This window comes from Phaenicophaeus curvirostris, chromosome 17 (genome assembly GCF_032191515.1).
Source record: "Phaenicophaeus curvirostris isolate KB17595 chromosome 17, BPBGC_Pcur_1.0, whole genome shotgun sequence".
In the NCBI taxonomy this organism is placed as follows: Eukaryota; Metazoa; Chordata; class Aves; order Cuculiformes; family Cuculidae; genus Phaenicophaeus; species Phaenicophaeus curvirostris.
In genome coordinates this window covers 681,973-707,050 of record NC_091408.1, presented here as the reverse complement: position 1 = coordinate 707,050, position 25,078 = coordinate 681,973, and the positions used below count along the sequence as shown (strand labels likewise).

The window sequence follows — 25,078 nt, the reverse complement described above, 5'->3', positions numbered from 1 at the left end:
CCTGAAAGTTACATACCTCACGGAACTTACTTCTGTAGCTAGATACTATTTAGTTTTTACAGATTCATATCAGAAACATTTTCAGAAAACTTGTCGGGAAGTAAAGGATGTTACCTACTATGAAACAAGGATACTTCCTACATCTGCTCATCTTCCTCTATGGCTTTGAGACAGTAGCTTTGCACAATTCTGTCACCACGAGGAAAGATCATCTTTGTCACAGAAAAAATAAAAGCAAAACTAGAACTTCAAGTGAGCAGAGTTACTCAGTGAGATTTGTGGCAGGAATCATGCCTATAAAGAATATTTTTTTTCCTTTCCCTCCAAAAAAGCTCATTTTCCTGCAGGGACATGAAGGAAATATTTGTCATCACCTACTTACAATGCTGGTTACTTCTTGGGGAACAGCAAATTGAACAGACAAGACTGTTGTTTGCAAAGAAAGATTTTTTTCACTGCACAGATGCTATTTTAAATGCACTCCCATTATCAAATCTGAGGATTGGTTAGCTCGCTGAATAAAAGAAACTTTAAGCTTAGTAAAACTTGGCAATTCAGTAAAATGTAAAAAAGTTAAAGGAATCCTATGTCCAAAAAGGAAAGTCAAGCTCTAATAGACAGCTTTTATGAACTCGCCCGTGTCAGCTAAGACCTGTTAACACGAAGACTGCCAACAATTTAGCGATTAGCAGTGAAGGAGCCTCTCCTCACCAGCCCTCACACAGCAAGGAAATTCCATAGCCAAAGTTTCAAGAAGGCTCCATCTGCCAAAACCACTGTATGCTTTTAATTAAGAACACATATAGAAATGTATTAAGAACATTGAGTTTCACAGTGCTAAGAATGCCAGCCTCCTGGTCAAGCTTTCCACCTCCCCTCCCAAATGTATACCCCGCAGGAAATCATGATTCACTGTGTGTACCTGGGCAGAACACGTAGCCCACACTGGCTAAACGACCAAAGTCCAGGAAATATTTTTAGCATCGAAAAAACACCGAGACTTTCAGGCTGATGTCATCAAATACATCACTCAAGAACTTCAATACTACTTTTATTCTTTTTTAATGTAATTTCAATACTAGATGCGAGATGCTCGGTTTATTTTCCTTAATAAAGCTGAATACATCCCAGTTGGTTGCAAGCAATCACTAGCTTGGCTTCATTCTGGCACACAGCCCTGGAAAATAAAATTAACTGAGGATCATGCAAGCCTTATCATTCATAAATGCCAAACCAAGTCTTGAAGTAAAAATGAGTTCTCTCTTGAAATTTTGCTTAAGTGGCTTTACAACCCTTCAATATGTAACAAATTACTAGTTCTAAACCATGCTTTTCCTGCATTGATTGATCCCCTTTAAAAAGTCTTCTTTTACCTAACTTCCCATTTCATTCTTGTATTACTGTTTTCAGCAATTTGGGAAGCTACTGGTTCTGCCTCTTATTTGCAACAGTGTCCGTTCTTTGAAATATTAGGTTATTCTGAGACATTCACTTACAAAGACAAGGATCAAAAGTTGTAGTGCCTTTACTTTAAGTCCTCTTTCCCAAAGAAAATCATGCATGCGTGCATGAAAATTCTAATGATTAACTATTTACATGTTAAAAGACAGCATCCTACGATTACTTGTGGGCTGCATTAAGTGCTCCAAATGGTGGCTTCTCTGATCATTTCAGTTGGAATAAGCTCAAAAGAAACATGCAACATGTTCCTTGTGACAAGTCACTTAAGGCTACAACTAAGTACATAACTCGGCTTCTAACACCCGTTTTTTTCTCCCTTTTCCAGTATAAAGACAAAAAATAAGATCAAATGGGGTGATTTTTGAAGCCAGGAAGTACAAGCATAACATTTCTTATGCTGTTTTTCCCACTACGCAACGGAGAACCAGCCACATTAATAGCATTACAGACTACTAGAACTGGATGCTGGTTGGCAAGGCAGGCTCCCATGTCACAAGGTCAAGGCAAGAAAAAAAGAACTTCTGAAGTACATTAGTGAAAGATCTCTTCAGTTCCTAGTGCGTGCTTATACCTTCTGAGAATATATTCACCTCTTTCATACCAACAGTAATGTAAAACCAGCACAAACTTATTCCACTTCATCATGTTACTTGTAGGCATGTATTTATTCACAGCTGTAGTTAACTGTACCTCACCTCATCTACTCTGAACAATGACATCTTTGCAGCATGGAAAACACTATTCCAGTAGGCACTCAGAGACTTCTAAACGCATTGGTTGCACCTCACATAGTCACTAACACAGGCCAGAGATGGTTCTCCAGCCTGGAGGCAAACCTATAGTGCCCGATTTGTGACTGTACAGCCAAAATTGCCTTCCCCTTTTCCCATCCAGAAAGGGTGGCCGTGTCCCATGTCTGTCTGGAGAAGTCTTGGAATTTGCCATCTTTGAACGATGCCTGGGCATGGTTCAGGGAAACGCTCAGTGGCCTAGCTAAGCCAGACTAACGACTGTGCTGACAACTTACTAGCATAAGCAATCACAAGCCAGACCTCAGCCAAACATCCAGATTTTCTTTGATTTGCTACTACGGACACACTCTCCATTAAGGGAATCTTTCGCTCAAGCCTCCCCTCAAGTCTGATGCAGCAGATGCATTTGGTAGTGGGCCTGGAAGGCCACAGAGATGATGCTGCCTTAGAACAGGGAGGAAAAGGGCAAACACCAGAGAGCCGGTAAGGTGCAAACACAATAAAGCGGGCAGTCGATGAGAACTGGAAATCCCTGCACAGGTGTTGTCCCACAGTGATGTTCCACCATCCCCCAGTTTTAATAAAGCAGTCCTTTATGCTACTAAAGGAAGAACACAGATCTTTATCAATGATCACACCAAAACTCATGCCAACAAACAGCTCTTCGATTCAAGCAGATATAAGAACTGGGAACTGTGGACTCCAGCGGTTACCTGGACAGCACTGTATCTGACAGAAACGGGAGAATAAGTCAGTAAGATTTGAGGTGGTTTGTTCCCTACAATTACATATTCAATAAAGAAAGAAAAATAGATGCATCTTCATAGAATCATAGAATAACCAGGTTGGAAGAGACCCACCGGATCATCGAGTCCAACCATTCCTATCAAATATATATATCCTATCTTCATACATACAAAACCACCTGAAAAATCAAGCTTTCTTTTCTCTTATTTCACACCCTCTACTCGCCTAGAATCTGACTTTGCTATTAACTGAAAATTAAGTGGCACTATTACAAGAGACTGCTGCCATCTCAGTGTCTCAATTTTCATGTTGGACTGCTCACAACATCCTGCTCTTTTCAGTTGTGTTAGCTACTACCTAACAACAACCCACTAGGCTGAAGGGGGTAGGGGGTAGAAACTTTACTTTGATCGACTGCAGAACTCTATTATAATTCGCAGTGTTAAAAGCAGCCACTGGCTCCAGTTTGCCAACACTTCAGCAGCCAAAGTCCATACCATTAACTAAACAGGAAGCAGCGACAGAAGGTTTGTGTTTGCTTTTGGGGCGAGCAGAGCTTACACAGACTATGTCCTTCAACACAACCTATGGCTCTTGGAACACTTTTCACCGAGCAGAACCATTTACAAGACAGATCTTCTGCTACAAAAGAGCTCTGTTTTCCCGCTCCTAGCACAGCGAGATGCTTCACGCTATCACAGCGAGATGCTGTTGTGGAGTGAAGCGTGCAGTTTGCTGAGCATCAGCAGTGTGTTGTTTCTTTCTGAGGACACAGAGTATAGAGGACTCTTAGATCAGGCTGGCAGCTATCAGGCTGTGGCCCAGCTGTAGGAAACTGCCTTCCTCCACCCCTGGCACTACCAGGTCATTTAAGGCTGGCAAGAAGGAATGCTGTGAGGCACAGGAAGGCAGACAGCAGGCACAAAACTGGAACTTGCAGGATCTTTCAGCTACAAAAGAGCAGAAAAGCAGCACTCCAGACAAGCGTGAGACCAGACTCCAGACAAAGGTCATAGAATCATAGAATGTTTTGGGTTGGAAAGGACCATGAAAATCATCCAGTCCAAACTCCTTGCAGTAAGCAGAGACGTCTTCAACCAGATCACGTTGCTCAACGCCTCATCCATTCTGGCCTTGAACATACCCAGGGATGGAGCATCCACCACCTCTCTGGGAAACCTGTGCCAAGGCCTCACCACTCCCAGTGTAAAAGATATCTTCCTAACATCCAGTCTAAACCTCTCCTCTTTTAGTTTAAAACCATCACCTCTTGTCCAGCCACTACAGGCCCTGCTAAAAAGTTTATCCCCGTCTTTCTTTTCAGCCCCCTTTCAGTACCGAAAGGCTGCGATAAGGTCTCCTCAGAGCCTTCTCTTCTCCGAGCTGAACAATTCCAACTCTCTCAGCCTCTCTCCAAGGGGAGATGCTCCAGGCCCTCGATCGTTTTTGCGGCCTCCTCTGGACCCGCTCCAAGAGATCCGCGTCCCTCCAGTGCCGGGGGCTCCAGAGCACCCACCGCCTCCCTGGGCAGCACACGAAGGTCCTCCCACCACACCAAAATCTAGAGGGGAGCCCAAGCACCTCCCCTCAGAGCCAGCCGAGGCCACCGGCACCCGCGAGGCCTCCGATCCCTCACAGAACCGGTGACGGGGAGAGGGCGGGGGGCGGCGCGGCGGGAGGAGCGCGAGACCGGGGCAGCGGGGAGCCCTGAGGGGGAACGCGGGGGAACGGGGGGATCCCTGAGGGGGAATGCGGGGAACCCTGAGGGGGAACGCGGGGAGCCCTGACGGGGAACGGGGGGAACCCTGAGGGGGAATGCGGGGGAATGGGGGGATCCCTGAGGGGAACATGGGGATCCCTGAGGGGGACACGGGGATCTGGGGGGAATGCGGGGATCCCTGAGGGGGAATGCAGGGGAACGGAGGGGAGATCCCTGAGGGGGAACGTGAGGAACCCTGAGGGGGAATGCGAGGATCCCTGAGGGAGACACGGGGATCCTGAGGGGGAATGCAGGGATCCCTGAGGGGAATGCGGGGGAACAGGGGGATCCCTGAGGGGAACATGGGGTTCCGGGGGGGAATGCAGGGATTCCTGAGGGGAACACGGGGATCCTGAGGGATCCCTGAAGGAAATGCGGAGACCCTGGGGGGAATGCGGGGAGCCTGGGGGGACGGGAGGATCCTGAGAGGATGCGGGGATCCTGAGGGGGGGATGTGGGGATCCTGAGGGGACAGGGGGATCCTGAGGGGGGATGCTGGGATCCTGGGGGGACGCGGGGATCCTGGGGGAGATCCCTGAAGGCATGCGGAGATCCTGGGGGTGGGGGGGGTGGGGCACAGGGATGCTGAGGCGAACGCGAGGCTCCCGGGGGGGGGGGGGGGGCCGCAGGGGAGATGCGGGGCTCCCGGGGCGGGGGGGGGTGTCTCCGGGGCCGTCTTTGCTTACCGGGCGGGCTGGTCGTCGGCTGCCGGCGGGGCGGGGGGCGCGGGGGGGCGCGGGCAGCACCGACCCCGCCGCGCGCGCCGCCTCCGCCCCGCCCCGCGCGGGAGGCGCCTCCGCACTGCGCACGCGCGCCAGGAGGGGGCGGGGGCACCTCGCGCGCCGCCTCCGCCGCCTCAGCCCCTTCCCGCCCTCGGGACGGCGCGCGACGCGCCGTCCCGAGGGCGGGAAGGGGCTGAGGCGGCGGAGGCGGCGCCTGAGGGGCTTGTGCCGCCTCACCGCGTCGATTCTCTTCTTTCTCCCCACAAGAAGGATGTTGAGGCTCTGGAGCGAGTCCGGAGAAGAGCGACGAAGCCGGTGAGGGGGCTGGAGAACGAGAGGAGCGGCTGAGAGAGCTGGCGGGGGGGGGTTAGCCTGGAGAAGAGGAGGCTGAGGGGAGACCTCATTGCTCTCTGCAACTGCCTGAGAGGAGGTTGTGGAGAGGAGGGAGCTGGGCTCTTCTCCCAAGGGACAGGGGACAGGATGAGAGGGAATGGCCTCAAGCTCCGACAGGGGAGGTTTAGGCTGGACATTAGGAAAAAATTCTTCACAGAAAGGGTCATTGGGCACTGGAACTGGCTGCCCAGGGAGGGGGTTGAGTCACCTTCCCTCGAGGGGTTTAAGGCACAGGTGGATGAGGTGCTAAGGGACATGGTTTAGTGTTTGATAGGAATGGTTGGACTCGATGGTCCGGTGGGTCTCTTAGAACCTGGTATGATTCTATGATATGAAACCGTGCGCTGAGATACCTCATCCGCCGAGGTCTTAAACCCCACCAAGGGTGGTGTCTCCACCCCTTCCCTGCGCAGCCTCCATCACGGCCTGGTGAACCTTTTGGGGAAAAAGTTTTTCCTAGTGTCCAATCTGAACCTGCCCTGGCGCAGCTTGAGGCCGTCCTGTTGGAACGGGTCCAGGGGAGGCTACAAGGATAGTCCGAGGGTTGGAGCACCTCCCCTACGAGGACAGGCTGAGAGAGTTGGGGTTGTTCAGCCTGGAGAAGAGATGGCTCTGAGGAGACCTTATAGCAACTTCCCAGTACCTGAAGGGGCTACAAGAAAGCTGGGGAGGGGCTGTTCACGAAGGGTTGTGGTGATAGGACGAGGGGCAATGGGGATAAACTGGAGAGGGGCAGAGTTAGGGTAGGCATAACGAAGAATTTCTTCACCGTGAGAGTAGTGAGGCCCTGGAACATGTCGCCCAGGGAAGCTGTGGCTGCCCCATCCCTGGAGGTGTTCAAGGCCAGGCTGGATGGAGCTTGAGCAGCCTGATCCAGTGGGAGGTGTCCCTGCGGTTGGAACTGGATGGGCTTTACGGTCCCCTCCAACCCAAACTATTCTGTGATTCCCCCTTGTCCTATCAGAACTTAAAAGGGCATTGAAAAAAATGACATAATATTGCAGTGTTATGTCCTGTAATGCGTGTGAGAGTGTGAAAGGTGCCGCACACCAGTCTGAAGGCTCTGAGGTTTCAGGCCGACCACGTTTTGAAGCGGTGCTGCCATGAAAGGATGAATACAGATCGGACAATGGACTGGTTTGCTCCACCACTTCCCTGCCTTGCAGGTTGTGTCAGAGTTGTTCCATTCAGCACTTACACTGTACTAACCTCCAGATGCTGGGATCTAGCCTTTACCTCGTAAAACGTGAAAACAGCGCTTGTTTTGAAGCACCAGTGCTGAATTCCATTCCTCCAGCAAACTCAGTGCAACCCCTACGTTCAGTTTAACGTAGGCCCAGTTTTCAGTTAAATAAGACCAAAACAACCTGACAAACATAGATACAGGAGATTTTATTTAACAGTGTGTACAAAGAAAGGCTACAAACGCCTTAGGCTTTTTTTCCCCCAAATACAGTTTTGGATCCCTTTTCATCCCGCCTTTCTCAGAAAATTGAAAAAAAACCAAAATGACAATCCCCTCCCCTCTTTTTGTCCCTTTCCTTCTTCCCTTCTCTTTGGGCCTGAACTGAGGGATCTTTAGCTGTGCGGTTTCAACACTTTTCAGTACTGAACTATTAGGATTCGGTTTTCTTTTCCAAAAAGAGAGCACTAGGAGATACTGAAGCGTGAGCAGCAGCGGTATGAAATGTTAGAACCTCACTCCCTAACATTGTAGTGTTAAAACAACACCAACAGTATTAACTGCTGAAACCCAGAATTATCCAAACAATAGCAAGTTGTCTTCTACGCCTGATAATTTAGCACTAATTATATAATTTAATTGTATTTATATTTAAATAAATAGTCTTGACTCCTTTCCCTGGAATTCTTCACAGATTATAAACACTTGTAATGCTAGAGATAAGAACAAACCACAACTTGCGTAGGCAAGAGAAGGCTCCATTGTGTTCATTTTGCTGGACGGACACAGAAAGGACAGCCTTTCGCAGTGTCCTGCTGTGAGATCACACTTAAATGTTTCATTGTGGTGCTTCTCAGTCCTCTGACAATTCCTTACCCTGGTTTGCTTGGTTAGTCCTGCTATCCCCGCTCTTGAAACATCAGTCCCTGTGTAGGTAAGATTTATCCAGGGCTCCAAATACATCACCATTACTAAGGGGCTTCCACAAGTTTTTGTACATAACTGAAACCCAAGTCAAGATTTCCCGAGGGCCGGGAGAAGCAGCGGAGAAGGGATCAGAAGGGGCTGTTGTGAAGAAATGTCCTTCTGCCGTGGCAGCTTCCACTGTACCACTGCTGGATTTGAAATAGATTTTAGCTGTGGCTCAGTCTTCAGCTGTTTATATAATTCCTAGAGTTAGTGTAGTCTCAAATGGGACTCAAGGGGCAGAAATGTGAGCTGCTCGGTGTAGATTGGCATCCATGACCCAGTTAGGCACAGTGAGAAGCGGCTGGCCGAGTCTCTTCTGGTAACAGCCTCAGAGCCGGGGAGCTGCGAACTTCTGAGCACCAAGGGCTGTGAGCCCGGCCTGCAGCACCTGCGGAAAGCAGCCCTGTTCTCCTTGCGGGAGAGAAGCTTTCTCCATCAATGAACCATTTTTGACAAGATCTGAATGTGACTGCAGTTGAGACCAAGCAATAGAGCAGACGCTTCTGCCACGCTTCGGGACTCTAATCGTATCAATTCCCAAATGTATAAATAGCAGCACCTTACGTAACTTCAGACCAGGCCTATGTGAGCCTGGAGCTTTAGCCGTACCTGGTCCGTTCTGCACCAGGAGATCAGAATTATTTTAGCTGGCTCCAGGGACAGTGCTGCTCCAAATGGAACCTCCCAGCGTGGGAGTTCCTACAGCACAAAATGATGTGGTGTGGTTTCTGTTGGCAAAGGAGGGATCTGTGAAACATGGCAGTATGAAACAAATGGTACGGAAAAGAGTCAGATGGTTCCCCTGCCCGTTTTCACAGTGCTCTCCTGCAGCTCCACTAGGGGATGGTAACGCATCAGAGAATCCACAGGGGAGGCAAACTAGGTCATTTCATAGTGTTCTAATTCTTGGCAACAGCACTTATGGATTTGCTTGACCTGGAAGGCCTAAATCGAGTGATATGATCACGGAAGGAGAAGAATCGAGACAGCGCGTGCACTGGAGTTTGGTCCTGCTGTTCAACCGTTTCGTCTTAAACAATACCCAGCTTTGTGGGTGCGTTGGCTATTTCCTTACTTGCGGTGGTGTTTCACCTACAGTAACCCCCGACTCTAATGCTCTTCCCTGTCTATTGACTCGTGGGGGGAAGACACAGCGAGCAAGCAATTGCTCAGCTTTGCTTTCTTAGCTGTGAGTTTTGAATAGGAAGAAGGGGGGTGGCAGCACATCAGCACTGAGGCGATAGTAACCAAATTCCCAGTGTTGGTGGATGAACGTTCACTCACTGGCCAGCCAGGCTCTGCTCATGTCAGCTAGGGTGGAATTCACCTTCTGTAACATGAATTGAGGACTTGTTTATCCTTCTGGACCCAAGTGATCCTTATTTATGCACCTCTCTTCCATTTGTGTTACTTTTCTTCCCTAAAACCTTGTTAAGGAATCATCATGAACTTTAAGTGCTACCTTTATTGCTTGTCCTGGTTTGAAGTGCAATGCATGTATTTAATTCTGTTCAGTGAGAAATAACCTAGAATGCATCTAAACACACTTTTCATCCGGTTCAGAATGGAGAATTGCTAATGCCCGTCTACAGCTCCAGCGTCTCCGCTGTACCCACTTTAGGCTAAAGGAGGTGAATGGCATCAGGCTTATTTTCTGATAACGGAACTACAACAATGTTAAGAGACTTTAGAAATAAAAACATACCTGGACAACAAATGTAAGAGGAAATAAACAGGTGACTTGCTAACTGCACCAAAAATGTGATGGATTTGATTGTATCCACTTCGGAATTGCCCTTTCAGGCTTCTCTTCATCATGGAACAGAAGCACACCCCTTAAATCTAGCATGAATGTATTGGTCCTTGTTATTTCAGGTTCCCATCTTCTTGAATTCAAGTGAAAAGAGAAAGGGGAGGGTTTTTTCTTAAGACAGTTCCCATTTCTTATTAAGTTGTCCGTAACAAATGCCACATGTGATAACGTTACCCCAGCAGATGGCCAAGCACTGAAACAAAAGGTTCAACTGGGGAAGAATCAGAGAGGGTTGGGTGTTTTTTCCCATCAGATTTTAAACGTTTTTAAAAGCCACATTGGTCACTGTACATTTTATACATACTTGAAAGAATGGCACATTGAGATAAGTGAATACATTGTGATGCCTTCCAGTGTGACAGCGGTGACAGACGGATTCAGAGATCCACGTATGCTTTAAGGAACAGTACATTTGTTTAAATAAACTCATAGAAAACTAAAAAACAACCATAAAACAGATTATAAAACAGGTAAAATGAATAAATTGTAACAATACTGCATCTCCCATGAACAAACTGTGGTTCCACCACCTTGTGGCCAACAAGAAAGCTGCAGTTTTGCTTCCCAGGGTGCACGGCGATGGCCTCGCGTGAGCAGAGGGTCGGTGAGGCAGCAGCCGCTGCGGGGTTTGTCCTCAGCGATACGCGGGGGAGCAGCTCAGCTGCTGCCCCGGCTGCTTAACTGGGCCGGAATAAGGAGCACCAGCAGCAGGTAAGGAATGTGTCTCCATTTGGTTTCAGAGGCTCCCCTCCCAGACAAAGCACGCAAACACAAAGCCAAAACTAATCCCGTAACAGTTACTTCTTGTCCACCTTTAGAAACTTCTTTCATAGTTTGCTTTACTTAACTTCTTAAAATTCTACTTAAAAACCTATTCAGTGTTAAAAAATCCATGAGAATTTTGAAGTAGTTTCTAAATGCCAAGGAGCTGATGCACGTTCCTCTCCCTAACTGGAGACACGCAGACCACCCAAGTCCCCTGCATTTCGTTAGGTGACAGGTTTAGCACTTCGGATTCCCCTTCCTGGAAGCTGTGGTCTCAGAGAAGTCTCTCCGATCCACTGGACACCAAATGAGCACGAGCTCCCAGGGTAAAGCTTTGCCAGTTTGCTCTTAGGTTGTTTCTATTGTACCTTTTCATGTAGGAAATGGGAGAGCCGTGTGTTCTGACCCGACTCGCGAGCAGAAATCAGAGGCCTTCTCCACAGCCAGGCTTTGCAAGGCCCTTCTTTCAGTATGATAAGGCTTATTAAAAAAATAACAAAGTAAAAAACCCAAAACTAAACAAACCCAACCAACCCCCTCGGGAAAGCCTTTTGTTAACACGTAATTTCTGAAAACCTAAGACTATTTGACAAAACTTAATTGCAAAATCAAAAGAAATGCAAGAAATCAATTCTTGTGTTTCAAACCAGTCCACGATTTCAGCAGCAGCGATAAGATGCACTATCTTTTACAGCCCAAAATTACCAGCTTTGGGGAAAACAGAAAAAAACATACTTAACAGAAATAATTAACGGGTTAAGTTAAATTAACTTTTCTTTCCCTGATCCACATGCCTGCATGTTAGATAACGTGACACTAGGGCTGAGCATTGTCACCAGAGACTAAAAGCAACAACCTGGCACAGTAACCAAAGCAAAGGCCTTTCTCGTGGTTACAAACGATAGACGAGTCATTTCATATTAACATTAACTTCCTATATAAATAAAAATACACAAGCTGGGCAGAAGTGCATTGTCACAGTCACTATGGTATCGCTTCCAGTTTCAACGCTGCAAAGAGCAGCCACGGTTCCGAACCCCGCAGGGCAGAGCCTGTCGCCCCCCGGGGTGTTTTCCCTTTCCGAGCCTAGTCGGTGCGGTGAGGAACCGCTAAGAACTGCCATGGAAACAAGAGCCAGCACCGCACAACAGGACCAGAGCGCCCTTCACTCGGCCGCTCTGCAGGGCTTCTCCTCAGACTCTGTTTCTCAGGAGTGTGACTAATTTCTACCTTCAAAAAAGAAAATCTGAAAATAAAATAAATGAAAAGAAAATCTGAAGCCTCCAAAGTTGCCTCACACCTCCATCCCCTCCCTCCCCCAAAAGCACCTCCTACTAGGAACATTTGTTTCCCGGGTCCGGGAGTTGGAATGTAGTGGAAATACATACAAGAGAGCAGGGATTTCTAATCGTACGTTACATTACAAAGAGTTTGCTCCCAGACCTACGGAAGGAGGGACACTAAGCAATAGTAAATTCCTATAAGAATCCTTACAACACATGCAGAATATCGATATACTCACAAAATTGAAATTCATATTGGTTCCTGTTTGAATTTGCCCCTTCACAGTACAGTAAATTCTGATGTTCTCTGCAGTCAATTACAGTGACTACAAAATCATTTCTCTTTAATTTTTTTTCTTTCATTTGTTTGAAAGACTTTTGTTTGTTTGTTTGTTTCAATTGAGAGGCTGCAGATCACCCTTCGGAAAAAGTGAAAATTCAGCACAATAGGCTATCTTCTTTGTCATATTTCCCCAAACAACGTTGACAACCTAACTACAATCTTTCAAAGGCTCTCCCTCCCTCCCCATGCCAATTCCTTCCCTTGTCTTTGGGCTGCGCTTTCCTCCTGGCCAGGATGAGGATGGACGGATGCTCTGTTAGCGAGTAGGAGGCCGAGGGGCTGCAGCGGGAGCTCTCGCTGCCCTGAGCTGTTTGGCACGGCTGCTCCACGGCCGCAGGGCTCTGCTCCAGGCACCAGCCACAGGACGACGCTGCCCGTGCGGCCCCCGCGGCGTTAACTCATCTGGGCAGGGGAGCACAAAGCCAGGGTTTGGCCAGAGCTTCTGCACTGCCTGTGGTTCCACAGAAACTTCCTCCCTGCTCCAATCTGGAATAGGGCTGGAATTTCCGCAGAGCACACATCACGAGCTGCTCGCCAGGCTGTCCGTGAAGGACATCCCAACGCGCTTTATCAAACTGTGTGTATCAGAACAAGACACTCCTAGGAGCAGTGGACAAAGCCTCCAAACAAGTACCAAACCAAAGCTGTTCTGGTGAGACGTTGGAGGAAGCAGCCAGCCAAACCCACAGCCACTGGATATTTTTTTATGCCCACAAATGCTTCAGTTCTTTTTGCAGTGATAATATCTTTTCTTTGGAGTGGTGGGAATTTACAGCTTTCCCAAATAATTTTTGTTAAGTCTGGTGGGGTCGAAGGAATTCAGCAATCCTGCCTCAATCATCTTGTCTCTGCTTTCATATGCAAACAAACCACAGGATCACAAACGGAATCACCGACTCTCATCCTCCCGGCCTCTCTGGAATTTGCTCCATATTTCATGGTGTAACGTCACTGGCCTTGGCTCCCGGAACCCAAATCCCACCCCAAGTGCAACACAGGTGGGAGCAGGGACCTCCTTCCCTAGAGGTGGAAAAGCACCTGCAAGGGAAGGGGTGGGGGAGACAAAAAAAACCAAACCCCACACAAACCAGCAGTTCCAGCCATATGCAAAACATTTTTTTTTCTTTAGAACCCAATTTAAATCAAGACTTGAACTTCCGAGGAGGGAATCTCAGATCCCAGACCCTTCCTTCTCCTCTCCTCTTGCAAAGCAACGCTATTGTTGTGGCCTAGAACAGTACGTTAAAAACAGCAGTTATTAAAGACACAGTTGTGATTGCTCCTTTAATCCCCTCACCCAATCGGGGATCCTATCCAGTGGTCCAGTAGAAAGCTTGAAGTTCCTTTATGATAAATTAAATCCATAAAATGGAGGAATACCTTCTGTCACACTCCCGACAAGAAAAACAGCCACGCTCGGGGGTGCATAGTCCAAGTGTCCATTGCTCCTCCGAGCGGAGGCCCTGCGCAGCTCCTCTCCAGTCCTGGCCTCCCAGTCCGAGGTGGCTCTCCCTTCTCTCCAGCTGGTCCCTGGGTCACCCAGCAGGGGCATCGAGGGCTGCGCTTCCCTAGGGTGGGAACAGGCCAGCAATGTCCCAAAAACACTGGTCTCCTTCCTCAGGCGTGGCGGGTTTATGCCAGGAGCAGTTCTGTGTGTCCTGCTGGTCTCGCAGGCACCTACACCTCTGTGGAAAAGAGGATGCTTTGCCTCTTGCTGTCCGGGGTGGGGATTGTCTCCAGCTGCAGGAAGTACAGGAGAACTTGAACCTGGAGAGAGACAGAAGAGGTACCAGTAAAGCCCTGTTAACTCCTCCTCATCCTGGCTGTTTGAGAGCTGGCAGACAGGCCCGCAGCTCTCTCCACAGGAGCCTCTTGCAGTCGGGGATTTGGTTTAACACAGCGTGTAATAGCAGGAGTGTTAAACCCTGCAGTGCTTCAGAGACGCTTCTTGGCTTCCAGGGGATAAACGCGGTGCTGGTGTTCCACCGGGCTGAAAAATCCCATCTACAGTTTGCCATTACTGGATCAAGGAGGCAGAAAACAGCCCGAGCAGCCAGCACAGCCTCTGCGCTCGAACACTCTGCAGCAACTTCCAAAGGCAACGAGGGCAATGGCAGCCAAAGGAATATGAATTTAGCAAAGAATTCCATTGTGCATCAGTGAGGCTGGTTCAGGTGCTGAGGAGCTTTGTGGAAAAACACTTAGGCTCCTTTTGTCCCAGGCTTGCAGAGCGGCGCTGAGACAGCGTCCAGACCCGCACTGGGCACAATCGAGACACGGGATCGCGTGCAGAGACGCTTCTTCACACAAAGCTGCACCAGCACAGACAGAAACTGGCCTGCCTGAAGCGACAGCTCTGCAGTCTAAAATGTCTGAGTACAGGCGAGCGCTGTTTGCTCCTCAGAGCCCCCGCTGTGTGAGCGCAGAGGCTGACCTCGGCCGTGCTGCAGCACTGCCGTTTCCCACACGCTGCCTTCCCGAGACTGAAGAGCACGTTTAGGGTTTTACCTGGGACATGACTTCCAGTGACCAGCTGTCAGTCATGGTGATGGGCTGCGTTGGGTTGGCAGGGATTTTACTGTCCTTCTCCGAAGGCCGGAGCAGCGTTGGCCCAAAGACAGTTGCAAGATTATGCAGGGACATCTTGTTAATGCTTTCCCTCTCAGCAACCCTTCAAGAAGAAATAAGGAACAAGGCAGATTTCTATAAACCTCTGAATTTGGATGTGTCCATTAAGTAAGAAGTGGTATTTATTTCTTTTTAAAACCTTCTAGATGCAGTCAATCAAGCTCTCTCTCTATACATGCCTACAGAAACAATCTCCGGATCTGGTACAAGCCCAGTCTCCAGGCACTCAACAGACACAGCTTTACCTTGGGAAAGGGACTGCTGTGCACCAGCTGGATGGGAACACACACACGTTGTTCATCCCAGTTTCATAAATCCGAAACTGAGAGACACAGGTTAAAAAAAACTACCCGCAGGCAGAAAAGTGCAGCAGCAACAGAGGTAAAACGCAGAGTTCCTGGATTTTAACCCAGAACCTCAGCCATAAGATTATCTGCCATCTCTGCAGTGACAGCCGCAGGAAGCAAGCTCGGTGCAGTACCACAGGGGAACACTTCTGCGCAACTCCAGCCACGTTCACAGCCACACAAACCAGCAGGACAAGGCTACACACAGAACTGACAGCTCCAGCCAGCAGAGGGGCAGAGCTGCGATCTTTAAACATATTTAAACTGTTAGATTGCAGACACTTTTTGAGCCAGGGCTCTCAGGTCCTTCAACACGGCCAACACGTCACAATTTCCACTAAACACTTTCCCGATCTTTGTACCCAGATGCAGGTGCTGTTTTGCAGCAACACGGCAGCGGGAATCTGCACCTGCACTAAACAAGTCCTGAGACTTTCGTTACGCCTTTCCTCCAGTCTTAATCCTTTCAGTACAAGTGGGAATGGAATTCAGGATTTAGTGGGTACAAGACAATTGATACCAGATGCACATTCACAGCAAACCAGCAAATGTTTCTTCATTTGTGTGATTCAGCACGAGCTCAAGGAAAAGGCTCCTCTTGCTGAAATAACAATGCTTTTCACAGGAGATGCATGTCTGAAGGATCCACATATTACCTTTTTAAATGGTCCAAAAGGAAAAGGAATGTCACAAGGTTGGGTTCTGGAAGCGATAACAAGAGATTCAACATGCAGCTTTCCTTTGCAACGGGATCTGAAAGTGCTACGAGACAGAAAACAACAAAACATCACCACAGGCAGTGAACGGGAATTTGACTGCAGAATTCCTCAAACTGACAGACGTGGATGGTCTTGAATGGCCTGTGATCCCATCCCTACCCCACAGATCTCTTTCCTTTATTTCATGAACATGTAGAGAATCCTTTTCTCTCAAGCAGTTCAAGTGCTTTCGGATAGAGGTCTATCTGCCCAGCCACGAAGTGGGGGGAAATGGGGCAAACTGCAAGCAGAGCCACAACAAGCAGGTTCTTGTGCTCTTTGTAACCTCTCTCACAAACCTGGACATCTCTGATTTACAAAAAGGCATGGCAGCTGCCCATAGTCAAGCTCATGGGAAGACATTATCGCAGAGTTCATTTCTGAGCTTCATTTCACCTCCCTAGCAGCTTGTTCCAGGCTTGGGTCCAACCTGATAGATGTAGGGTCATATTGCTTTAGGAGCAGCCTCCGGCGGAGCAGGGTCTTTAACACAGACCTGGTTACGACAGTCACTTCTGCCACGTACCAATGCCCTCGGCAAAGTTGGGGTACAGCTCATCCGTGAAGAGGGGCTCAGGCAGCTCGCGGAAGTACAGCTTCAAGGTGCCGGCGATGGCGTTGACATCCATTTCGCTCATCATCACCGACACATCTTTGTTGTCTGAAAGAGGGAGGCGGGGAGGTGGTAAAGAAGCTGCCGGCCTGGCATTCACACACTCTCGCTTTGTCTCTCTCCGTTTATGCTTCGCCTTTGCCCAAACAGCCAAAAAGTCTCCTGTTTGCATTTCTTTGGATTGGAGGAGCTCTGCCTTCTGACAGCGGAAAGCGCTGGCAGACTTAGGGCTTTCAATGAAGCAGAGGGAGCCTCGCACCAGCCAGGACCAGCGAGGCTGTGCCAGTGAACTGAGCCTGATCAGAGCAAGCCCTGCCTGACTGTACTTACACACATTTCCACTTCTGTTGGTGACAACAATCGCTACTCCAGTTCCCTGCCTCTAACAGCTTAGAGGAAGCTGTTGAACTGCCCCCAGAATGCAGCTGAAGTGCACAGGCAGTTCAGGGCTCACCTTCCTTGAGCAGCCCCTGGCCTGTGGTGGGGGCTGGCAGCAGGGCAAAATCTCACGTTCTGTACCTCAGCGATTTGGAGGCATTTGGTTCGCTTGACCTTGCGTGCCTTTTAGGACACAAAGGCCATGCTTTCAAACACAGCACTAGCAAGGAGATTCTTCCTGCTCAGGATCAAAGAAAGCTTTACCAAGGTTGGTCAAAATGATCTAATTTTACAGTTTGCACACGGTGAGTTAAGAAGGGAACTCGAGAGCCCTGACCACCCAACTTCTGTTCCGTAAACACTTTCTTAGTCAACCTTAGACGACTAATTCTTGCTGCCTGCTTTTCACAAAATATCCTCAATTTCAAGGGCTTCTGTTAATCTGAAGACCTCACAACAGTGAGGAAATTGCAGCTCCTGATTGCTGCCGCCTCCCCTAAGGGAGGTGTCTGCTGGGGAAACAATAAATGTGGTCTGTGGTACAAGGACCCATCCCGCTGTGCGTCCTGGGTTACATCTGTAGCTCAAGAATGCCAATAAAGCACATGGCCAGGGTTAAAATTACTCTCCTTGTGCAAGAGTCTCTACCTCTTAATGCTTCTTGCGGAATGTGAGATTAAAAATAGCACAGCCACTTGACAAGGAGCTCCCACAGATTCTCATAGGGAAAGGAAACCATCAGGCGCAATTACTTACTGACATCAAAGGCAGCTTTCAGAGCCTGGATATCGGTTGCAACCCCAGAGACACGGTAGATGCCCACCTCCTCCATCCCACGCCGCTCTATCTCCTCCACGCACTGGCGCACTATGTAAGGCACCTTCGATCTCTCCCTCCTGCAGAAAGACCAGCAGCAGAGTTCAGTGCAGCCCAGGCTCTCGATGCTCATTACCCCAGCCAGCCAGGATGGCTAAAACCACCCCGTCATTTGCTGTGCAAACCCCTTCTGCAAAACAGGGTGGGAGAAATGCTGAGCGGGCAGTCAAACCAAGCTAAGGAACCCCTTTTAACACTGGAGAGGGTTTTCTGAGCGCCCCAGCCTGGCTGCAGCTGTTCTACAGCCGTGCCGAGCACTTGTGATCCGGCCGGGTCCTGCTGCCCCGGGAGACTGCAGCTCAGTGCCGGGAATCGGAGGATTCCCAAACAGTCCTTGGACACACGGCACCATGGTTGCTTTCACATTAATGCCATTCCTTAGGGAGGAAATGCCACAATTCCCAAACTTTATAACGGAACAAACAGGATTCTTCTGGCAAAGGATTCATGACAAAAGATCAGGGGTTAGAATAATACAACAGGATCTGAGGAACTTGAACATTTCCGAGTATGGAAAGCAAACATCACTGCTCCACGGCTCTGGAAATTTGTGACCAGGTCGGCTAACGCCAGTGCAAATGGGCAAGGGCTGTTTCCGTGACTCAGAGAAGCAACTCGCTGTAAGCAAACACCCTGATTTTCAAAGCCTGTGTGCACACTGGCTCCCTCGGCAAAAATGAAGCTCACAGACTGTGCAGCATCTCCTGTCTGCAGGCACAGTCACCAACACCGCGACCCAGCGGAGTGGAGGGGCCTGACAAATCCCTTCCCAGGGTGAAGGCACAACCCTCCGGGCACTTGGCTTTCTAAAAACCACAGGGAGAAACATGCCCCATCAGCTTACTTGGTGACAATGGCGATCTTGACCCCAAAAACCCCTGTCTGCTTCCGGGACGGCATCCTCTTCAGGCTGAACTCCCGACTGGTGAACTTCACCGACAGCTTCACTTCAACCTGAGTGAAAAAAACAGCCGTTACTTCTCAAACAGCTTCTTTTCTGGTTCCTGTGCTGCAGTGAAGAGCAAAGCAATAAAGCCCATGAGAGGCACAGAAGCAGTGCTAACCTCTGTTTAATGTACTTACTCCGTTCATTGAGATGACCGTGCGCTGCCAGTCCTTGTCCTGCAGTGCCTGTGGGTCCAGCTGGAAAACATGGAAGTTACCCATCAGCTAGAAACTGAGAAATCAGCGCACCCGAAAGGCTTCTGTGAGGGAGCAGAGCCCTAGCGCTTTCAGCATATCACCTCTTTCCCACAGGAAACACATATTCCAAGGTATCCCAGACTTCAGGCAACAAGATTATGCAGTTCTCTAAGCAGGGCTGATGAGGGAATCACACATGGCAAATCCAGCAACACGTGTGCAGTGTCTGCTCTACCAAGCACACAAAACCAGCGTTTGAACCAGTTGTCCCTCAGCTGTCCCAGGGAGCGTTGGGCTGCGCTCGCTGCTGAAGAACAGCGGCCACAGTAAGAGCCCGGCTCATCCCATCCCACAGGGCAGGAGCCAGAAAAGGGGAGGAGAGTTTTCTGAAGTATCTCTGATTTGGAAAAGAGGGAACTGTCTCCCTCTGCAGTTTTCTAGAGCCAGGCAAGGCTGGATGGATGCGAAATGACTGCACTGAAATGAAAAGCCAGGCTGGAAAATTTCACAGCTCTTGGCTATGCCACTGATAGCTCCCAAGAAGGCCTGTGTTCCACTGAATTCAAAAGACATGATGACCCTAACAGGGAGATCAAGGAAGAGAAATCTGAAGTGATCCACACAGAAATGAGTAACTGCAAACAAACCCAACCTCTGCCAGGATATGACAGAGAAGAAACGGAGAAAATCAGCCCAGAAATCACGGGAAGTTGTCCTACTACAACCTGCCTATTCCTTTTCATGCCAACACAAGGACAGGCAGGAAGAATGCCTGGTCCTGCTATCACAAGAATCCATTCAGCAGAAACAAGTTCTGCCACCGAGCCCTGCACACTCACCCTCAGCTTTGCTTGCTCGCTTTTGGGTGGACTCTGGTGAGGCAGGGGAGCAGCCAACCGAGGCGCCCACACATCCCCCAGCAATTCCTGTACCTCCTGCGTGAGACCAAAGGCATCCGAGTGCCTAAGGAGGAACACGGCTCATGCTAGACTGGCAAAAGCCAGGAAAGACCTGTCTGCATGGGGACCTGGGCAATCAGACCCCACCACAGCTCATGAACATAGACTCAGACTGCGTTCAGAGTTTGCTGTCCTCAGCAAACAAAAAGACCCTCAGTAAGAAAAGCTGCTTCTGCAGCACCGCTGCCCGCTCCTGCAGCCCCCCAAGCAGCCGCAGGGCACTCTCACGGGCAACGGAGAACGCAGAGACCCTGGCAGCCGCAGGACATTCTGGGAGATCCCTTTTTAAATCATCAATGATCAAGCCCAAGGCTGCTGACAGTCACAGAGACAAGTTCCCCCCCATCCTTCCCCACTCCCCAGAGGAGACAACCAGTGGAGAGAAAAACGTCTCCCTGTTTGCTCATGCTGCAGAGACCCCAAGAAGCAACAGACAGGCGAGTCGGGCCAACCTTGTCTCTGCGCACTCTGTTACGGACGTGAGCCCACAGCGGGACGCTGCCGGCGCACACGTGCCTCCCCGTCGAATTGGACCGGTTCCTGTAGGTGCAACTCTGGCAGAAATTCCTGAAGACCCCTTGTAGGGAGTAGTCAGCAACCAGTAGCTCCCACATCTTCAGATGGCGCAAAGGGCCAGGAGGCCACTGGGCAGCACAGCTTCTCTTCAGTGCTCCAGCAAAGCCCTCTAACTGAATGCTCACCAGGAGGGCTTGCTTTTAACTCCAGCGGAACAGATCCACCCCGTCTGTGCGGCTGGCCAAGGTCCCTACTAGCCAGCCAAAATCTGGGCTGTTCTTCCTTCAGTTTCCGTGCTGGAAGTTTGGTTTCCTTCAACAACTGCATTCTTTCCCAGAATCAAGAGGAAACCACTTCTGAAGTGTCTGGTTTCCTATGAAGAGCAACCACGCTCAGCATTCCTGAAAGCTTCATGTCCAGCTGCCTCAACAGTCATCGCAGTGAGCTGTCAATACCGGCCTGTTGATAGACCCAGCCCCAGCCCACCCGCCAGCGCGGAGGCCAGACAGACAGACAGACAGAGCACAGCAGCTCAGCAGAGGCTGGAGAAACTGGGAGAAAAGCTGAGCTGAGGATACTGATCCATGGCAAACGCAAGCCAGGCACTGAGAAGGAGGGAGCCCGTACATTCCCATAGGAAACTATCACTGAGGTTGATGATGTTTTTTATCTCCCAGAAGAGAAAACACAGAAAAAGGCAAAACCAAAGCAACATCGGCAGAAATAGAATGCCTGGGAGCAAGGGCTGAGGTGCCCTTCAGGTTAGCAAGCTCTATACTATTTATTCCCGTTACTTCCTCCTTCTATTAAATCTCTGTGGCAACTTTACACTCCATCAATTTTTAATTGTAGCCAATGTGACACACACATTGTCAGAATCTCCCTGCTGCTGCAAACTCCCAGTCCAGACATAACCCCATTCCTCTCAGAGCTCCTCACCGACACATTAATCTTTCCCACCATCACCCTCAGACATGACCCATCACCTTCTCCGCTTCCACCCTGTTTGCAATGCCGGGATGCTGTTCCGCATGAGCAAACGGTTTAAATCAGCTCGAGCATGTAAAAGGTTTCCCGAGTTGACATTTGGGAGGTACAGCATGTGACAGCCTGTTTTACATGGAAAACAACCCAGATGTCTGAAATAGCCCTGTGCGCTGCCATGAGACGGCCCAGATAATTAAGCAGATAAGAGTGACCGTTTTGCACGGCAACAGAGGCACGGTGCTGCGCTGCTACCCCAGAACAACTGATCTAAGGTCATATCCTCTCCGGTTTTCCAGCACTGCTGTGAGGCAGAAGGAAATGGTTTGCCTGAGCTGATCATGCAGAAAAGAAAAGAAAAGAAAAGAAAACAACAAAAGAACCAGCATTTCTAGGAAGCACCAACTGGAGGAGGGGGATCTCAGGGTGAAGCGTCGGTTCACTCCTGCAGGCTGTTCCCGAGGCAGAGGCCGGTTTTGCTGACATATGTGCCTGCTTAGATGCGGTCTCGGGGCAAAACAAAAGGCTGCCACACTCAAACCCTGTGGATGTGCCGCCACATGAACTGCAACGTACAAAGAGCAAAGGGGCTCCCAAGTGCCGGAGATGGACTGCGAAGTAACAACAGAGAGAAAAAAAATATAGTTCAAAATGAGAGGAACTGATCCCTACAACTGAACAGAGCCTCGTGGTTCCCCCTGTGAGAAATGTCCATTTGTTCCTCCCCCAAATCCCCCGGTGATTTCGGTGTCACTGTGCACCCAGGAGCATCCCCTCTCCCTCTATTTCTCATGCCTGAGATGTAACAGAAGCCCCCGACCACGCTGGTTAAACGCTGCTGTTCCCACACAGTCTGGCAAGGACTTGACTGTACGCTTATAGGAGGTTCTCCATCTTCAAACCTCGTGGCTTTATTTTTCAGGGATAAAACTTGCAGGTTGGCAAGAAACAAAGCTCTTGCATGTGGCTATTAAAACAGGTACATCAAAGATTCCATAGGAAAAGAAAATATGAGCAATGGGAGAAATTAAGATTGCTGCCCGTTCCTGGAAGCCTCTGACCACACAGACCAACTTCCAGTCTTCCTTCCTCCAGCACCATTATGCAATGGAGAGATCTAACAAACATTGCACAGCCAAACAGTCCTGTCTCCTTGCTGCATTGTCCTCACGCTGCAGCTTGGAGGGCCTGGTGAGTCAGAAATCCCAGCAGGGGGAAGCTGCAGAGTTACAATAACACACAGCTGAACAATACACGGCACTTTAGCCAGCACGGGTATCTCCCTGGTTTCAGCAGCAGGAGGATGCAGACTCGACTCCTGATGTTTCCAAAGTTGTTAACTAAAGGGAATTTAGGAAAAACAAAACCTCGTCCAACTTCACAGCCCTTGCCTTTACACAAGATGAGACCTTGGCTGAATAATGACAACACAACAACAACAACCAGAAAGCTCTGGATACACCAGCAACTCTAAAGTAAACACCATTGACGGTCAAAGCACCAGGAAAAATCCTGAAGGCAAAGGACTCTAAAAGCAGCAATTGGGAAAGATGCTGACAGCATCAACACAGCCACAGGCTGGAACTGGTTTTGTTGTTGCATTATTATGATTTCTGGCTAGAGAAATGGTGTTTGCTTTAAAAATGAAACCAAAATAAAACTCTTTAATAATTCTTACTGCCCCAGAACCTCACCAGACTCTCTCATGACTTTTCTCTCCAGTTATTCGATACTGTTAAAAAGTCGTGTGGTTGGACAGCAATCACTGAGGACCAGGAGGATGCTCTGAGCAATCCCCAAGGCTCTTTCTAAACTGCAGGGGGAGTCACTGAAAGCAAGAGAACTGTGTTTGCCTTTTCTGATACAGAGAATGCAGCTTCTGCACATACGTTAAAAACATTCTCGTTGATTTTTCTTTCACTTCCCACTGCTCAGATTTCACTAAAAGGATGAAGATGCAATTAACAGCCAAATGGCAAAGAGTATTTTTACTCATTAGCTGGAGCACACAACATTTTATATGAATGTCCAAGCATGGGGCACAGCAATGGCCCCGCTTGTGACAAACAACTGCTAAACATTTAAAAGAATTTGTCATGATTCTATGTAAAATACTTGCAGAATTTAGAGGGCTGGTGATTTCTGGGCTCTCCACTACGAGCACACAAATCTCCAGGGCATTTCAGGGCTGAAAACTTGCTCTTTTGTGATTGCTCAGCTCCATGGCAAACAAGCTTTTGTTAGCAGGAGGGACAGAGGTTTCTGGTTCACCTGACAGACCCTGCACCAGCACTGACCGAGCTGTTTTCTGTCAAACACCACCCTGCGTCTGGAGACAAAAGCTTTCCCTGCAAAGGGGCCGGCAGCCTCAGGGCCCAGAGGAGGGAGGGAAGGAAAGGCCTAATGAAACTCAATTAAACAGTGAGCCCTTCAGAGCAAGATCCAATTGACAGGCTGCCCTCAGTCAGAGCCAGTCCTGAAACCCCACAGCAGCCTCAGCCTGCGTGCCACCGCTCAAATGCTGTAGAGAGCAGCCATCCATGGAGAGCCAAGCATCAATGGAGCAGAACTGGTGAGATTCCTCTGTGTGTCAGAAAGAAATCGGTAACTCCGTGCAACAGGCAGGCCAATACCACAATGAGTCCTCAGAGCGAGCACTTAGATAGCTGCCTACAGCTGTGGACAGAGTGCTGTAAACTGGAAGAAGAATGGAAACATGTTCTCCCTGTCATCCGCCCCTGATGGCCTGATTTCTCCTGCACAGAGCTGTAGTGCTGTGTCAACACAGCAGCTCGCAGAGCAGCACCGTTTGCAGCCATCTCATCATCTCCCCTGCCCTATTATAAATCTGCCACTTAGACAAACGCCCTGTGCTGGCTGTTTGCTGGCCTCAGCCGCAGCCTGCTCTCCCCAGCACTGTACTCTGGGCACAGTAGTTATTGGAACAAGCCTGTCTGACAAGGCCCTGCTATCACATCAATCGGCCTCCAGCTCATACAGAAGGTGGCGTTTCTTCCACAGGATCTACAGAGAGAATGGTACTTTCATTGCTTCCTCTCTTGTCACCAGTGGAGCATCCTCCGCAGCGCCCAGGGCTCAGTGACAGTGCAGTCCCTATCAACTCTCTGGAAGGCTTCAAGTCAACAGGCAAATCAGAGATCAAAAGGTTCATGAAAAAGCATCAGTTCCACAGGGCACTGAAGGAGGCACAGGTGCACTGAAGGCAGGAGGAAAGACGCTGCTGAATTCCTGCCTGTGAACCACGCTGAGTACCTCACTGTCTGCAGAAACACCTCCAACGCTGAAACAACCAGAAAGGAGAAGAATCCTCCCTGGTGCACTCCAAAATTCAAAAATCCTGTTATGTTTTGCAGTAAGAGCAGAAGGAATGAGTCAAGCGCAGCCTTACCTGGATCTGCCCTTTCCCCATTATGCGATCTGTGCTCTCTCCGTCCTCTTTGGTGAGCTTGGTTTTGTTGTAGCACTTTTCATAGCACAGAATCCGCAGAGTCTGCGAGCCTTCCAGCTCAATCTCAAACTCCTGCAAGGCACCGGCAAAGGAGAGAGTGATGAATACATCACAGCAGGACACGAGTCTCTTAATAGTCTCCAGGAAACTCATCAGAAGGGAGCACTTCAGGACTGACCAAAACCTCCCGACTAATGAAGCTGCTCTAGAAATAAAC

At 49.2% G+C, this 25,078-nt stretch overlaps 2 protein-coding genes across 2 annotated transcripts in view; one reads left to right on the top strand and one right to left on the bottom strand.

The window, feature by feature from the left end:
* Positions 1–24,001, top strand: part of GUCD1 (guanylyl cyclase domain containing 1) — a 142,806-nt gene extending 118,805 nt beyond the window's left edge. Inside the window, exon 6 of the mRNA XM_069870643.1 lies at positions 23,991–24,001. The gene's annotated coding sequence lies outside the window, so the exon portion shown is untranslated. The remainder of the gene's footprint in view (positions 1–23,990) is intronic.
* BCR (BCR activator of RhoGEF and GTPase) overlaps positions 9,466–25,078 on the bottom strand; it is a 79,280-nt gene continuing 63,667 nt past the window's right edge. The window contains exons 16-23 of the mRNA XM_069871405.1: positions 24,802–24,933; positions 18,874–18,933; positions 18,635–18,744; positions 17,671–17,810; positions 16,450–16,584; positions 15,822–15,927; positions 14,699–14,861; positions 9,466–13,957 (exon numbers count right to left, since the gene is read on the bottom strand). Of these exons, the coding sequence (XP_069727506.1) occupies positions 13,868–13,957; positions 14,699–14,861; positions 15,822–15,927; positions 16,450–16,584; positions 17,671–17,810; positions 18,635–18,744; positions 18,874–18,933; positions 24,802–24,933 (936 nt within the window). The 3' untranslated portion in view covers positions 9,466–13,867. The remainder of the gene's footprint in view (positions 13,958–14,698; positions 14,862–15,821; positions 15,928–16,449; positions 16,585–17,670; positions 17,811–18,634; positions 18,745–18,873; positions 18,934–24,801; positions 24,934–25,078) is intronic.